The sequence below is a fragment of the Plectrocnemia conspersa genome, unplaced genomic scaffold (genome assembly GCF_051122295.1).
Source record: "Plectrocnemia conspersa isolate PC_06_02 unplaced genomic scaffold, ASM5112229v1 ptg000008l, whole genome shotgun sequence".
NCBI lineage: Eukaryota > Metazoa > Arthropoda > Insecta > Trichoptera > Polycentropodidae > Plectrocnemia > Plectrocnemia conspersa.
The window spans coordinates 3,940,235-3,954,055 of NW_028277172.1; the positions used below are offsets into that span (position 1 = coordinate 3,940,235).

Here is a 13,821-nt window from a genome sequence, read left to right on the forward strand (position 1 = left end):
TTTATTATAATAAATACATTTACTTTCGACATTTATAAAAGTTTTTGTTATAAAATGTATTCTAGCATCTAAATATTTTTCAGAATTAACTTAAATTAATTATTAAACTTTTATTAAATGGTTTTCCATTGGAGATTGGTCAAACATATGGTCATATAGATCTTGAAAAATACCTATGCCCCTGAAAGATTTTAATACAATATTGACAATGTGGTTTTTATTTAATTTTGGCACTGAATTAACGTTTTATGGAGTGGTGACTAGTGACAATAGAAACAGATGGGGCCAGGAGGCAAAAAAATATTTTTTTCAAAGTAAGCATAATATGAATTACACACATAGTGACAAATCATAATAAGTTTTTAATAAAGACAGATACTGAAAAAACAGAGATACAGACAAGCCTAAGATAATAAATAATGTATAAATTCAGTAATAAATACAAAATACAGTTAAAGTAAAAAATAATAAATAAATACTATGAGATTTTTCTGAGGAATGCTTCTATTTATAATTTGATTAAAGACATTTTATTATTTTTAAACTCACTTATTTTTTTATGCAATAATGTAAATTAAATATAATAGACATGTAAGATGTTTTAGACCACTAAAACAGTGCTCGGGATAGATTCAAACTCTTGCTTACTTTAATTGCTTTTATTCATCATGTTATTACAAATTTATTTTATTACAATATTTTTAGTCTCTTGTCTTAACCTATTGCAGTAGCGCGTTGCTGTTTAACTTAACATTCAACTTAAAAGATTACTTTTAGGTTAAATTGATTTTATGATAAATTAATTATTTTATTGTGAAGATCAATTTATTCATTATGCCAAAAATTAGGTGGCACTCTGGTAACATTGAGGTGATGGCGGCGAATGGCAACCAGTTGCGTACGGTGGGTGTTAATATTGGGTGTGCTATAAAAAATAAAAAAAAACGTACATTTTTTCATTTTTATTAGCCGAGGTTTTGGCATGCCTAAACTGCCTTACAGCTTTTTCCCATATATAAATAAATAAATAAACATCAAACCTAATCTAAAATATTATTATATAAAAATATAAAATTTCCAATAAACATAAAATTATAATTATTTATATATAAAATCTAATCTTCTATCTTTAATGATAAATTTTTCTATCACGCTGTCATAAAAAGTGCTCTTCTTTTTAATATCCATAAGGATACCTTTTTCTATTGAAATCAAGCTAAGGCCACATAGCCTTTCTTGGCCTTGGGTACTTCGATAATAATTATTAATTCGTTTCAGAGCAGAAGATGAACGTTCTGCTGAAGCAGTACTGCTTGGAAGAGTTAATATTAGTTTGCCTAATTTATCTATTTCCTGAAAACCTGACTCAAGATTATTTGTGTTTATAAATTGTACAAGCTCATGAACAGATTTCTCTGCAAATTCAGGTAAATGATAAAGTACAGCAAGCTCATTTTTTAAACTTATATAATCAAATAATGTTCCATAGAATTGTTGCAGTTTGGTAAGTAATTCATTTGGAAATTTTCCTTTATATTGCTCATATTTTTCTTTCTCCAGAAGGTGAAAATATTCCAATTTGGACATTGAGGAAAAACGGTATTCAATTTGCTTACATATATTATCAACTATTGTATTAAATAGTTGGCTAAACGCGTGCTTTTCTTCAACAAGCAAATCATTACTCAGTCTTGGATAATTTTCTTCCGTTACATAAGAATCCCATGTTTCATAATTATTTTCCTGTTCATGTCTGAGTTGTTGCAAAATTTCGGTAACTTTCTTACAGCAATATAATATGTCAAAAGATTTGGATTGTAAAATGTTGTATAACACATCAGTTTTTCCAAAAAGGTTTGAAAATATGTGGAGAAGTTTTCTTGTTTCAAAATCTTCCAAAAAGCTAAGAAAACCTCGTGCTTTTATTACAGTGTCGGGGTCCCATAGTTCACAATTTTTCACGACGTCTCGAAAAAAGTCCGTAAATTCATTTCTGTATTTTTGCACTGTGTTACATAGCCGTGATGTATAGTTCCATCTTGTAGGTGTAACAGAAGGAAGTCTTCCAGCTATAAACTCTTGTAAAGCATTTATTCGTTTGGAAGATTTCGAAAAGAATGCAGACAATCCATTTAAAGTTTGAAAGAATGATTTGCACACTTTTATATTGGAAAGACCTTGTTGTAATGTTAAATTCAACATATGAGCATAGCAGTGTGTAATAATGGCCAATGGATATACTTGGAGTACTTTGGCTTGCAAACCATTAATATGCCCACTCATTACACTCGCCCCATCATAAGTCTGTCCAACTAATTTTTCTTGAATTTGAAATTCTTCAATTATATTTACAACGTGGCAAAATAAGCCATCGGCTGTTTTATCAGAGCTAACGTCTGTAAAGCCAATAAACCGCTCGTAAACTTTACCTTCATAAACAAAACGCAAAACTGTTGAGAGGGGTGAGTTGGTCATTATATCTGAAGTTTCGTCAAGAATAATAGCGACAAAATTTGCTGAATTTACTTCTTCCTTAATATGATCTTTAATAACATCACCAATTGCTTCAATTATGTCATTCTGTATGGATGGGGAAGTACCACGAAACACCGTTGCAGTATTTAAATGAGTATCCAAAACAGAATCGTATTCTCGAAGTGCATTTAAAAATTCAAGGTAATTTCCTTTGTTTAGTGAATTACAGGACTCATCGTGGCCTCGAAAAGGTTGTTCTTGTTTTCCTAGATATACTACTGCGTCAATCATTCGTTTTAATATTTCTCTATTTTTATTAACTTGTTCATTATGTTGACTTATATTATCTTTACGTTGAGCGTCAGTCGTGACTTCAATTCGTTGTTTTCCAAACATTTTGAGAGAAAAAAATGATTGAACGTGTGACTGCGCTCTTTTGTGTTTTTTCAGTGCCGTTATCAGATGACTGAGGTCAGCAAATCCACTTTTATTCCACACGCTTCTTTCTTTAGAAAACAATAAACATGGCCAACAGAACAATCTAGATCGAAGTTCGCAGCCTGTTAACCACTCAGTTCGTTCATATGATGAAAATGAAAAATGTCTTGTATATTCACATTTATTGTCTTTATGCTTCATAAATAAATTGGGAAGAGGTGGACGTGGTTTGCCAATTTTGATTATCTTCAATTTCATTTTATAACTTCTTTTAGAAAATGGATTATTCAAAATATCTTCAACAGTATTCTTCATCATTATTGGGGTAAATAAAAAAATATAATCTAGAATAGAAAATTAAATATTGATCATATGTAAATAAGATAATAAACTATTTTACGCCAAAATATAAAAAATGAGTGACCTGTTATTGTGATATAATGTAATAAAAAAGCAGCGACGCAAGAGTTTTTACTGAGCGCTGCCAGCCGACAGATCGACTTCAGCCGTTAAATCTCGGAACAATTTACTTTAGTCGGCGTGCCAAGTGTGTTGTTACATAGCCGGTTGCTATGGTGTTGCCATTGGCCAAAAATGATCGCCTCAAACTAGCATTTTGTGACGCACGAAACGGTTTTGTACGGGTTTTTTTGTCATAGTCTACCAGGAGTGCATACGAGTGAGAAGGTAGCTAACAATTAATTTATTATTTTAATTATGAGGAAAACTATTGTTTTTCAATTTCTGCAAATTATGCTTAGATTGCAAATTATGCACCTCAAGAGTCGCGTCAAAGCATATTCAGAAAGAAAAAACGCTTGAAACTACCGTTTTTGTACGGGTTTTTTGTCATAATCTACCAGGAGTATAGAATAGGTGAGGAGGTAGTGGAGCTAATAATTTATTTATCATTATATATTATATATTTTGTTTTAAAAACTTCCAGCGATGTAAGCTCTGTGGAATCATAGTATCTATTTACATATACATAAAGCCTATTATTGCATAATCAGAAAGAAGAATGTAATTATTTTAAATTTCCTTGGAGACGCATGATCTTACAAAATGGTTACTATGTACATAAATAAACAAAATACACAAGGCTCACTATCGAATGCGTGTATAATGTTATTGTTCTAATTTGAAGAGCTTACAATGATTAATCATAAATTATAATTTAAATAATTAATATAAAAAAAGATGGTCGATAACGCAATGACATCTGTTGATTAAAGTATTTTTCATTTATTTACCGAGATAATATAATTATTCGAATTGCAAGTAAACCAGGTACGTGCTATACATATTTAGTATTATGTACGAGGATTGAAAGTTAATGTGGATCAAACCACATAAATGCTAATAAAACGTATTTTTTATCTTGTGATATTCTGGGATTTGTCATGGCGATTGCTTAACAATGTTATGAAACAGGTGGTTATTTAACTGATTAAGTTTGGTTCCATTTCGGCGTAAAGTTATCTTATTAATCGCTCATGGCTTCTGAAAAATAATTATGAATAATAAAAACTATGCACAATAATTAGAATCAAGCACAAAATTCCCACAGAAAACTGATAATTTTTATATTAATTTTATAATCGTCCTAAATATCAGTCGTGGGCGCTTGCCTTTTTTATTCTTACGTTTATTGTGCCATATAGTTATAATCAGTGACGGCTGGTGAAAATAGAAACAGGTGGGGCCAGGGGGCAAAAATTATATATCTATTTTTTATCAAACTATACATAATATGTAAAGACAGATACTGAAGAAAAAAAGACCAAGAGAATAAATTATGTATAGAATATATATGTGAGAATAAAAATACAAAATACAGTTAAAGACAAAAATAATAATAATAAATAAATACTATGAAATTTTTCTGAGAAATGCTTATTAATTATATGATTAGAGACAATTTATTATTTTTAAACTCAATACTTTATTTATACATATAATATAAATTAAATATACGTCACGCCGATGCTACTCCAGCGCCCACCAGTTTTGGCCATAACAAATCTAAATTCGGCTCCCATACACATTATTTATACTCTGACCTAAGCGATTCACTGTAAAGCAATAAGAAAAAAAATTGGTGTTATTTATTTGATTTTCTGGTCGTAACGAGGGCTTTTGTGTGTGATCCTCTCCTTTATGCTATTGTTCTGTTTCCTTGTTGATGGATGATCATTTTGGTCACAGTAAATTAACGTGAGTTTTGAGAATAAGACCCTTTAAAATGTGGGCATCTGTGTGTGGTCGCCACAATATAATAAAAAGAAATAAGTAGACTTTTCCCATATTTATTTAATATTTATTACAAATTATGTAAAATAGTTTCAGTCCAAAAGTTTCAGATTTGCAAATTTCTCCACATTGTAAAATCCGGCTTTGACTTGTCTTCCTCCGAAGAATCGACCGTTCAAATCCACGACGGCTTTGATGGCGCTTTCGATTCTCTTGAATTCGACAAATATTCTCACAGCCTCATCGGGAGACGCTTCGGGAATTTCGAATATGATCACTTTGATAACATCGCCGTACTTAGAATTACACTCGTCTTTAACTTCCGGCTCCAATTCTTCATCCACGTCTCCCGAGCCGACCATATTCTAGATAGAAAATAAACGATTATGTATAAAAAATGAATAGATCATAAAAAAAATAACAACACTCACTCTCAATAACACCACTTTGCTCGGAGATTTCATTATTTCTGTGATGCTGGGCTCTGATTTTGGAGGAACATAAACTCCAGGAGAATCGTTGGAAGGTATTGGTGAATCTGTATAAGAAATACAATCAATACACAATATAATTCTGCTAATCTGTCTCAATAAAATGTCTAAATAAATAAATGAATGATATACTACCAGAGAAATCTCCGATTGGTGGCGGAGGCGGCATAATGCTTCCATCTTTTTCATGTATGATACGACCACCTCGTTTAGACGTTTTTTCGACTTGAAGAGCCATAGACATTCCTTGTTCCTTTTTACCTAATCCTTGACCTTCCTATAAATCATATTACCATTACATATCATCTCCGAGAGACAGGCAATTATTTAATTTGTTAGCATTTACTTTGAATCCGTATTTTGCCATAATCTTAGCTGCGACTGAATTTCCGCCATAATTTACAGCAGGCGTAATTAATAACGGTTTATCGGGCTTCTCAAATGATGGTATTTGCACTTGTGGCGGTGAAAGAGGTTCGGGTTCTTGCAAAGACGGAGGCGGTGCAATAGCAGCTCCACCGGTTCTTGCGACTGGTGGTGATCTTTCATCTATATCTTCGTCCGTGTGCCTATGTTGCTAATTAAAAAATAAATATAAACATAAGCATTTAATTACATATAACAATGCCAAAAAGCTTACCATGCTTCCAAGATTCTCAGCATAATCGTCGCTGTCTCCAAAACGAGATTTTCGTTTCCTGTGAGACTTTTTATCTTTGTCGTCGTATTTATCAGTGTCTCTATCTCGCTGTAAGCGCAATTCTAAAATATAATAAATGTCCTTAAATACTTAGTTACATAATCAATTAGGAAATATAGTAATTGAAAATTATTTCTACAAGAACAATTAATCTCAAGAACATCAATTGTTAGTAAAATTAATTTTAAATATTTAGAATTTTAGGTCAGCGGCTAATAACTTTATTTTTAAATGTTAAATTTTTTTATATAAATATTTTATCGTTTTTGCAAAAAATTTTTGCTAATTTATTCTAAAAATATATTCATTCATTTTATTTATTTATATACAATTATAAATGAGATATTTTAAGTAGATTCATTGAAGAGTTATTAATGGGGTATTCATGTTCTGAACAACGCTCACTCACTGCCGCTCGTCCACACCTAACCTGAATCAACTTTAAAATGTATTTACGTAGCAACAGTGAACACCCCATGAATAACTCCCTGCAATGAATCTACATATGTATAACAACGAATATTTAAAAAAAGAATAAATATTTTTTTAGAATAAATTTGACCGCCGATTACAAGAAAGTACCGAAAATAGATTTCATTCGATACAAGTGATACCATATAAAATATGTTACGATTTTTCAACAATAAAAATGATTGATAATATACATACCTCTTACCATCTTCCCATAGTCGTTAGGCCACATAGGATCATATTCGCCGATGACGTTCCAATCGTATTCGTTTGAGTTTGAAATAGAAGAAGTTTGAATAGGCGGCGGCGGCTTGCCATAAAGCGTGACTTTTGCACTCTGAACTGCAAAGCCACCTTCTTCGTCATCTCGTTTACTCTTAAGATCAATAACTGGAGGTAAAACCTAAACAAATAGTAATAGAATTCAATATAATACAGATCGATAAATTTGAATAGCACAAGTGTTTCAACCTGTATAGGTTTTCTGATCTCTCTTTTGGGCTGCGTAGTCGTAGCTGCTTTTTTAAGTTTGAGTTGCGACTGCAACAATCGAATACCAGACGACCAACCGGCTCCTACGGTTGCCGCACCACCCCTGCGTTCAGTGTCTTCATCGTCATATAGAGACATGTTTATTTCAACTTTTAACTTATACGGTGATATATTTTCGACTAATTTTTAAATAAACTTCTTGTGATACTTCTTTTGACTTCGCACGCTTTTGACAGTTAAATTGTGAACGCGTCAGTGTTACCAATATCAAAAATAAATAATCGTACTATAGACATCTATTGACACATACACTAATTTTTATTAAATAAAATAGTTTAATTATATTGTACAATTTATTTTAAACGTTAAATTGCTGCGCAGTCTATACGCATGCAAAGATTAGTGATTTAAAACTAGAATATTCATAAATATCGTTTTAATTATTCATAGTTCTGACATCTGTCAACTAATTCTTCCGCTTATTTTCCCCTAAGAGATAAATTGGCTCAGTTTGTATTTTAGACTTGACCTAATGAAAGTTCTAAAATTATCATCAGCTTGGGTTAGAACAGCAAATGGACGTTTTGCAACTGTCAAATTGAGTTTCATAGACATTTTAGAGCAGCACATAATTTCACTAGCGCCTAACAGCTACTTAACATATTTTCGCTAGTAAAAATATATAGCTACTTATGAAAATGGGTTTAGACTTCACTAGTGAAAATATAATTTTCTGAAAAATACACATTCACTGTAACATTTATACATCACATGTAAATAAATAATGATGAGTATGTAAAGATATATATTACTACACATGGGAAGGTTGAAATCATATAATTTTACTAGCATCTGTCGGATAAATTACATTTTCACTAGTAAAAATATATACTTACCGGTAAAAATGTATTCCGATATGATTTCACTGAAATGACATATTTTAAAAAATATTTTCGGGATGGATTCGAGACTGTATTTTAGATTTTCTTTGAAGGATAACCTGAGAATTCCTTGTTTAGAATCATGGACATAATTTTAGCTATTTAAAATATTTATATTTCATTAAGATTTTTCTGGCCACTTTTTATTGCTTTTAACGTGGATTTTGACTTCTGAGAAGAGATAATTGTTTTTTGATTTCCTACTGATCAAAATTCGGTTTAGATATACTCCATTCGATTCTCACTTATTGTAAGTCGTAATAATTTTATAAAAACCTTAATATGTACGCTAGATTTCCACTGCGATGGCGCGATTTTCGTACAGCACCCCCTTGAAATTAGCCGGAAAAATGCATGTCATTTAATGAAATACTATGAATCTTAATGAAGTAGAAATATTAAAAAAACGACAACTTTTGCCCCCTCTAGAAAAATCTGATATGACATCACCAAATGAAGCTACATTACATGGATTGCAAATTGAGCATGTTGATCATATGATCGCTGCAACTTACCGACCAGTGGTACAAGTTGGTGACTAATACCTGAGACCTTTGTCAGAATTTTAAATAGAACCTAGTGTTTTAAATTATTTTTATCGTGTCGGGGAGATCGGTGACATATAATAATTGCAAACTGTAATAATAGTTTATAAATAATAAAATAGATGGCACTGATCTATATACCGTTGGCTCACTACTTACTTAGTAGTTGTTGATTGTGTACCTCATTGCATCGGGCTAAAGTCAGTCACGTTGCAATGGAAGATTTAGAATAAATAAATAAAAAACTTTTAAGCCAGTCACGGCAAGACAATGATATCGACGCAGACAGTTCAGTTTACCTAGCACTATGACTAAAGACGATCAGCCACAAATGATTCCACAATTGACAATTAATCTTATGTACATTATATTAACAACGTGTTATTTCGCAAATATTTTCAAACCAATAAGTAAATAAAATAAAACAATATAACATATATAACACACAATAACATATATTTATAATATAATATTCATATAAATAACAGTTCGTTATAAGAAAATAAATTAATTAATTACAACATAAGCTGCATAATTGGCGACTCCACAATGATTACTTCCTCTCTTTAACCTAAAATCACAAAATAAACATTATTGATTACATGTAACGATAAACGAACATTTAAAAAATATACCAAATATAATTTACTTCATATAACCATTTTCTCCCCAATGTGTACCCCACCAGTTCAAGAGTATCCAGTGTGTTTTTGTATAACCGACAATTACCATTGCGTGGTTTACGTGTTCAGCACTACACTCTGGATCGTCGTATATTCCTGAACTATAAATGAATAATTAAAATCATTTTATCAAACTGTATTATAAATAAGAATGAATAATAATTTACTGATATAATTGGAACGTATGCGGAGCTGCATTTAACGATATTGCAACAGGTCCAATAAACGCTACAGCTCGCGTTAACATATCTTCATCTCCATGTGGAATAATACCCCATGACGATACTTTAGCTTTTACTTTACGAGCTTCCCAGCGACACTTTCCTTTCTATAAATATTAATATTATAATATTGACCGACAAGAATAGATTTATTTTCTACTTACTCTAGCTTCATACGGATAATCGTGATTACTCATTGCTCCATAAGTTTCTAAATAACGAAACGATGAGCGTAGAGAGCCACCACCACATCCATAATTACCCCAGGGTCCACTACAATCTACCACTTGCTGTTCACTGAAATTATAAATATTATTAATGACCTTTTGTACTATAGTTTATAATATTATATGCTTTTAAAATATGCCGCAATCGGATATAAATAAAAATACTGCACTTAAGCAACACTCCGCTTCAGTCTGCAGACAATTGACGTCATACATTTGAAACGTTGTATTTTATTTTATCCAATAGTGATAATTATTAATTAAATATACCTCAAAGCCACAGATTTATGCTTCGCTATAAACAATTGTGCTTGTAATGCATGAGCAACGCTAAAAGCATAACACGCGCCACATCTCTTTTGGCTCACGATTTCTGGTTTAAAACCGTGTTTTCTCCAATCGATTTCTTGAGGAACTGTTTCAGTTTCATGCTTTACGTGATTTGGTATCGTATGATTGTGTGAACGATCTTCGGACTTAACTAGCTTAACCACCTGCTTTAGATATTGCCGTAGACTCTGGAAATATAATTAATAATTTATAAATGGACGTTTTATTGATGATGACATGAGTTATTCTTACTAAATCACTCAAATGATTGACGTATAGTTTGTAGTTGTGTCCAAGGGAGTTGTGAAGATTGATCTTGGCTATGTTATTCCGCCACTGGCCTTGAGCTTTCTTTTCGTGATTGAAGCTTGCGTACGTTTTGTTGAATTGTTGCTGTTTATATTATTATTAGTGAAAATTATATATCAAACTATATACAATATATTTAAGTATACCTTAAATGTGTCCCAATGTATATCTAAATCTCTCAAAACTTCATCACCCGAATCCATGACAGATGAAAGTTTTGGAATTCTTAATCCCGGAAGTTCAAATTTCAAAGATATACTAACCGAAGTTATGTAGAGTACAAAAAAAATTACACTTATCAAATTCATTTTTTACGATGTTACACATTCAATGCTTAATTATGACTGGTTTTAAAAATAATGATTTGTCAATGACAGAAATTCTAAGAACGCCGAGTTTGCAAGTTAAACGCATTGTCCTATTGCTAAATCGTAGTCTATAATAATAGTTAAGCAATTTTGTGTGAATAAAACGAAAAATATTTTAATAATTGTTTTTATTGGATAGAAAATATAATAAAAAAAATGGTACTTTATACGACCTGGAGAAATATGACGATTGGTGCAAAGTCTAGTTTTATGTTTATGAACTAGTACTCTTTTGATGAGCGGAAATGTTTTAATTATTAGATATAAAAGTGTATTTAGTCTTTTATTCTTCTGTCTGAAAAGACGGTCCAAAATTTTTTTTAATCACTCCTTTTTACTATAATTAAACAATTCAACAAATGCTTTAAATAAATTATTAACAAAATGTACGAGAAATATTAAGACTATTTTATATTAAATATATATTTATAATCGGAATAAATGCCTATGTGCTTTTTTGGAAGGTATCACATTGCGGTTTCGTAATCGTCGAACTGCTTCTCTCAAATGTTTCGGTTGCACCGGTCCAGTCTCACCGGATTGTTCCAATACGTCGAGGGCTATAAAAAGCATTACTTTAATAAATATCATCAATAAAAGAACAATAAAAAATACACAAACCTTCTTCAACGACTTCTCCGACAAATACTTTTGCAATACCGGACATTGCTATAACTACATTTTGTCCGACTGAACATCCAGTAATTGTTTGCATCAATCGCTTAACAGAAGCTTTAGGAAACGCCGCTCTTCTGTACATCTCATATCTATTCAACTGTTCTTCAGTAAAATTAGACACCAATACTCTAAAAAATCAATCATATTACATCTCATCGTTACTATATAAAGCTCGATATACTCACTGCATCTTTTCTCTCTCTTCATCCTCAATTTCTTTTTTACTCTTCTTCTCTTTCTCTTTATCATATAAAGAACTTCTTTCGGCATTATTGTGCGACATTGTATAGTTGTCTTTTCTGTTTTCTTCGTATTCAGGCATTATTTTATCTTCGTCGTTAACCAAAAAGCTGACGGAACGATCGTTATCGTGATTTTCATAAGTATCCATTTCGTTTGAATAATGACTAATCTTAGACTCGTTAAAATCTGATAAAATAAATATGAAATTAGTTTATGCATTTGATTTAGACCAGTGATCCACAAGTCGCCTTATTAAAATATACAAATGTAGAAAAAAATGCTTAAAATAAATATTTATGTAATTTTTTCTGTAACAAATTATATTTGTGAAAATAACTTATGGATTTTGAATCCCAGAAGAATTATCCAGTGACAACAATTGGAAGATATTATTTAAAGAAAAAGAATTTGCAGAATCTTGGCTTAGCATTAGATCCAAGTATCCTGCATTAAGTGCAAAGAGATTGCAACTCTTAATTCAGTTCTCGTCGACGTATTTATGCGAAACTGTTTTTTCTATAATGACAATAATCAAACAAAAAAAAATTTACTTCAGAATAGACTTAAAGCATGTTCGTACTGGGCTCTTTTATATTCAATAAAACCTACAATATTTTATTTTTTTTTAGATGAAATATTTAATATATTTTATTCTTAATATATTTATATCCCTATATTTTATATTAAAAATGTTATTTTTTTGAAAGAATGGTTTTATTAATATGTCCGCGACACGTAAGACCCATTACAAGGGGTCAGCGATACAGAAAAGGTTGCGGAACACCAATTTAGACAACAAATAAAATTACCTCCGTCGCCATTTTGACTCTTGTCAAATGATTCTTCGATCTCTAATGAAACATCTTGAGATTCGTCGTTGGAGTCGCTCTGCTGCAAATCTTTAGCCAGGTCTTCGTCTGAATATAAAGAAAAATGTATATGAAATCTATCATCTACATACAGATATATTAAACAATGCTCGTTTTCTACTGGACTTTAGGATTATATAATAGTAATAATATTGTGGAAACTACCTCCCGAGGCTACCATACTATTATCACCGTCCAAGGAAGACATTTCGAGTGAAATGTCAACAATCCCTTTACATAACCTAAATGATAGATTGACAACATAAAACTTAACACGATATATTTTGAGCATACCCTACAATACAAATAACTTATGTAAAACATTAAAAACATTTAATTTTTAATAGCTAATAAATTATTTAATTTATTAAAAAGAATACTTTGCTTTATTATTTTTTTAATAATGTTTTTTACACATACACCCAACTCTTTTTTGACACGGTGGATATGTTCCACAAAAAACAATGTAAAAAAGTGATAAAATATATAGAAAAATTGGTTCCTTAAATTTAAAACCGTGTTATTTTAAAAATAACAACTTGAAGTATAGAAAATCCGGCAAAAAAAATCTGACTAGTCTAATGTATTAGAAACTAATAAAGCCTTTTGTTTGTTATTATCAACAACAATTGAATTTCTAGTTGCTAGGAAGTCTGTTATCCGCTTCTGAGTTTTTCGTTTCACTAGTTGTCTATAGATTTCTTGATACCCACCCATACATATCTGCAGGTCCTGTTGGAATTTCTAGGTCGGGATCATGAATGAGAAAATATTGTTCCATATTAGTGGCACATTGCAAGCCCTCGCGCATCAAAGCAACTGTAAGTTGATTTATTTTGCCTATATCTTCATCTTTGTCATTAGGATCCTCACTACCCCGCAATGTGTCATAACAATTAGTTCCTCATCATCTAAAGTTTTTTAACCAATTAAGGAGAGAACAATACTTTTTTAAAACATATAACCCTAAGTTAAAGATAAGCGCTGTGAGAAAAATCCACATTTTTTTATATATGTATTATTTAGGATTTAAAAACATGGCCGTCAGAACTTAATAGGCAGAGCTAGCCCTAGATCATTTATGCAA

General features: G+C 31.1%; 3 protein-coding genes and 1 long non-coding RNA gene across 4 annotated transcripts; all 4 read right to left on the bottom strand.

Annotated features, from left to right (window-relative positions):
• Positions 1-644: 644 nt before the first annotated feature.
• Positions 645-3,493, bottom strand: LOC148232731 (uncharacterized). Its single transcript, XR_015810389.1, has 2 exons — positions 3,338-3,493; positions 645-3,257 (listed from the first exon to the last, which is right to left on the bottom strand). It is a non-coding gene; the product is annotated as an uncharacterized LOC148232731 (long non-coding RNA).
• Positions 3,494-5,206: 1,713 nt separating this feature from the next.
• Spf45 (splicing factor 45) lies at positions 5,207-7,721 on the bottom strand. The gene is made up of 7 exons (XM_088189731.1): positions 7,300-7,721; positions 7,027-7,231; positions 6,298-6,419; positions 6,004-6,234; positions 5,793-5,934; positions 5,598-5,704; positions 5,207-5,531 (listed from the first exon to the last, which is right to left on the bottom strand). Exons 1-7 carry the CDS (start codon positions 7,456-7,458, stop codon positions 5,259-5,261), a joined length of 1,239 nt encoding a protein of 412 aa, XP_088045857.1. The 5' UTR covers positions 7,459-7,721; the 3' UTR covers positions 5,207-5,258.
• A 1,529-nt stretch (positions 7,722-9,250) lies between these two features.
• LOC148232733 (cathepsin S-like) lies at positions 9,251-10,777 on the bottom strand. Its single transcript, XM_088190517.1, has 6 exons — positions 10,520-10,777; positions 10,208-10,455; positions 9,875-10,007; positions 9,657-9,817; positions 9,456-9,590; positions 9,251-9,377 (listed from the first exon to the last, which is right to left on the bottom strand). Exons 3-6 carry the CDS (start codon positions 9,905-9,907, stop codon positions 9,314-9,316), a joined length of 393 nt encoding a protein of 130 aa, XP_088046643.1. The 5' UTR covers positions 9,908-10,007; positions 10,208-10,455; positions 10,520-10,777; the 3' UTR covers positions 9,251-9,313.
• Positions 10,778-11,057: 280 nt separating this feature from the next.
• Positions 11,058-13,021, bottom strand: Taf11 (TATA-box binding protein associated factor 11). Its single transcript, XM_088190516.1, has 5 exons — positions 12,900-13,021; positions 12,675-12,782; positions 11,808-12,051; positions 11,566-11,750; positions 11,058-11,504 (listed from the first exon to the last, which is right to left on the bottom strand). Exons 1-5 carry the CDS (start codon positions 12,940-12,942, stop codon positions 11,371-11,373), a joined length of 714 nt encoding a protein of 237 aa, XP_088046642.1. The 5' UTR covers positions 12,943-13,021; the 3' UTR covers positions 11,058-11,370.
• Positions 13,022-13,821: the final 800 nt, after the last annotated feature.

What these genes read in the sequence shown, in the direction of transcription:
- Taf11 (XM_088190516.1), bottom strand. Translation starts at nt 12,942, where the DNA reads ATGTCTTCCTTGGACGGTGATAATAGTATGGTAGCCTCGGGAG. An exon ending in TAGTATGGTAGCCTCGGGAG is followed by an intron (nt 12,783 to 12,899) that starts GTAGTTTCCACA and finishes CTTTATATTCAG; the next exon opens with ACGAAGACCTGGCTAAAGAT. An exon ending in GAAGAGAGAGAAAAGATGCA is followed by an intron (nt 11,751 to 11,807) that starts GTGAGTATATCG and finishes TTGATTTTTTAG; the next exon opens with AGTATTGGTGTCTAATTTTA.
- LOC148232733 (XM_088190517.1), bottom strand. Translation starts at nt 9,907, where the DNA reads ATGAGTAATCACGATTATCCGTATGAAGCTAGA. An exon ending in ATTATCCGTATGAAGCTAGA is followed by an intron (nt 9,818 to 9,874) that starts GTAAGTAGAAAA and finishes TAATATTTATAG; the next exon opens with AAAGGAAAGTGTCGCTGGGA. An exon ending in CATACGTTCCAATTATATCA is followed by an intron (nt 9,591 to 9,656) that starts GTAAATTATTAT and finishes ATTCATTTATAG; the next exon opens with TTCAGGAATATACGACGATC.
- Spf45 (XM_088189731.1), bottom strand. Translation starts at nt 7,458, where the DNA reads ATGTCTCTATATGACGATGAAGACACTGAACGCAGGGGTGGTGCGGCA. An exon ending in CTGAGAATCTTGGAAGCATG is followed by an intron (nt 6,235 to 6,297) that starts GTAAGCTTTTTG and finishes TTTTTTAATTAG; the next exon opens with CAACATAGGCACACGGACGA. An exon ending in ACCAATCGGAGATTTCTCTG is followed by an intron (nt 5,705 to 5,792) that starts GTAGTATATCAT and finishes TTTCTTATACAG; the next exon opens with ATTCACCAATACCTTCCAAC.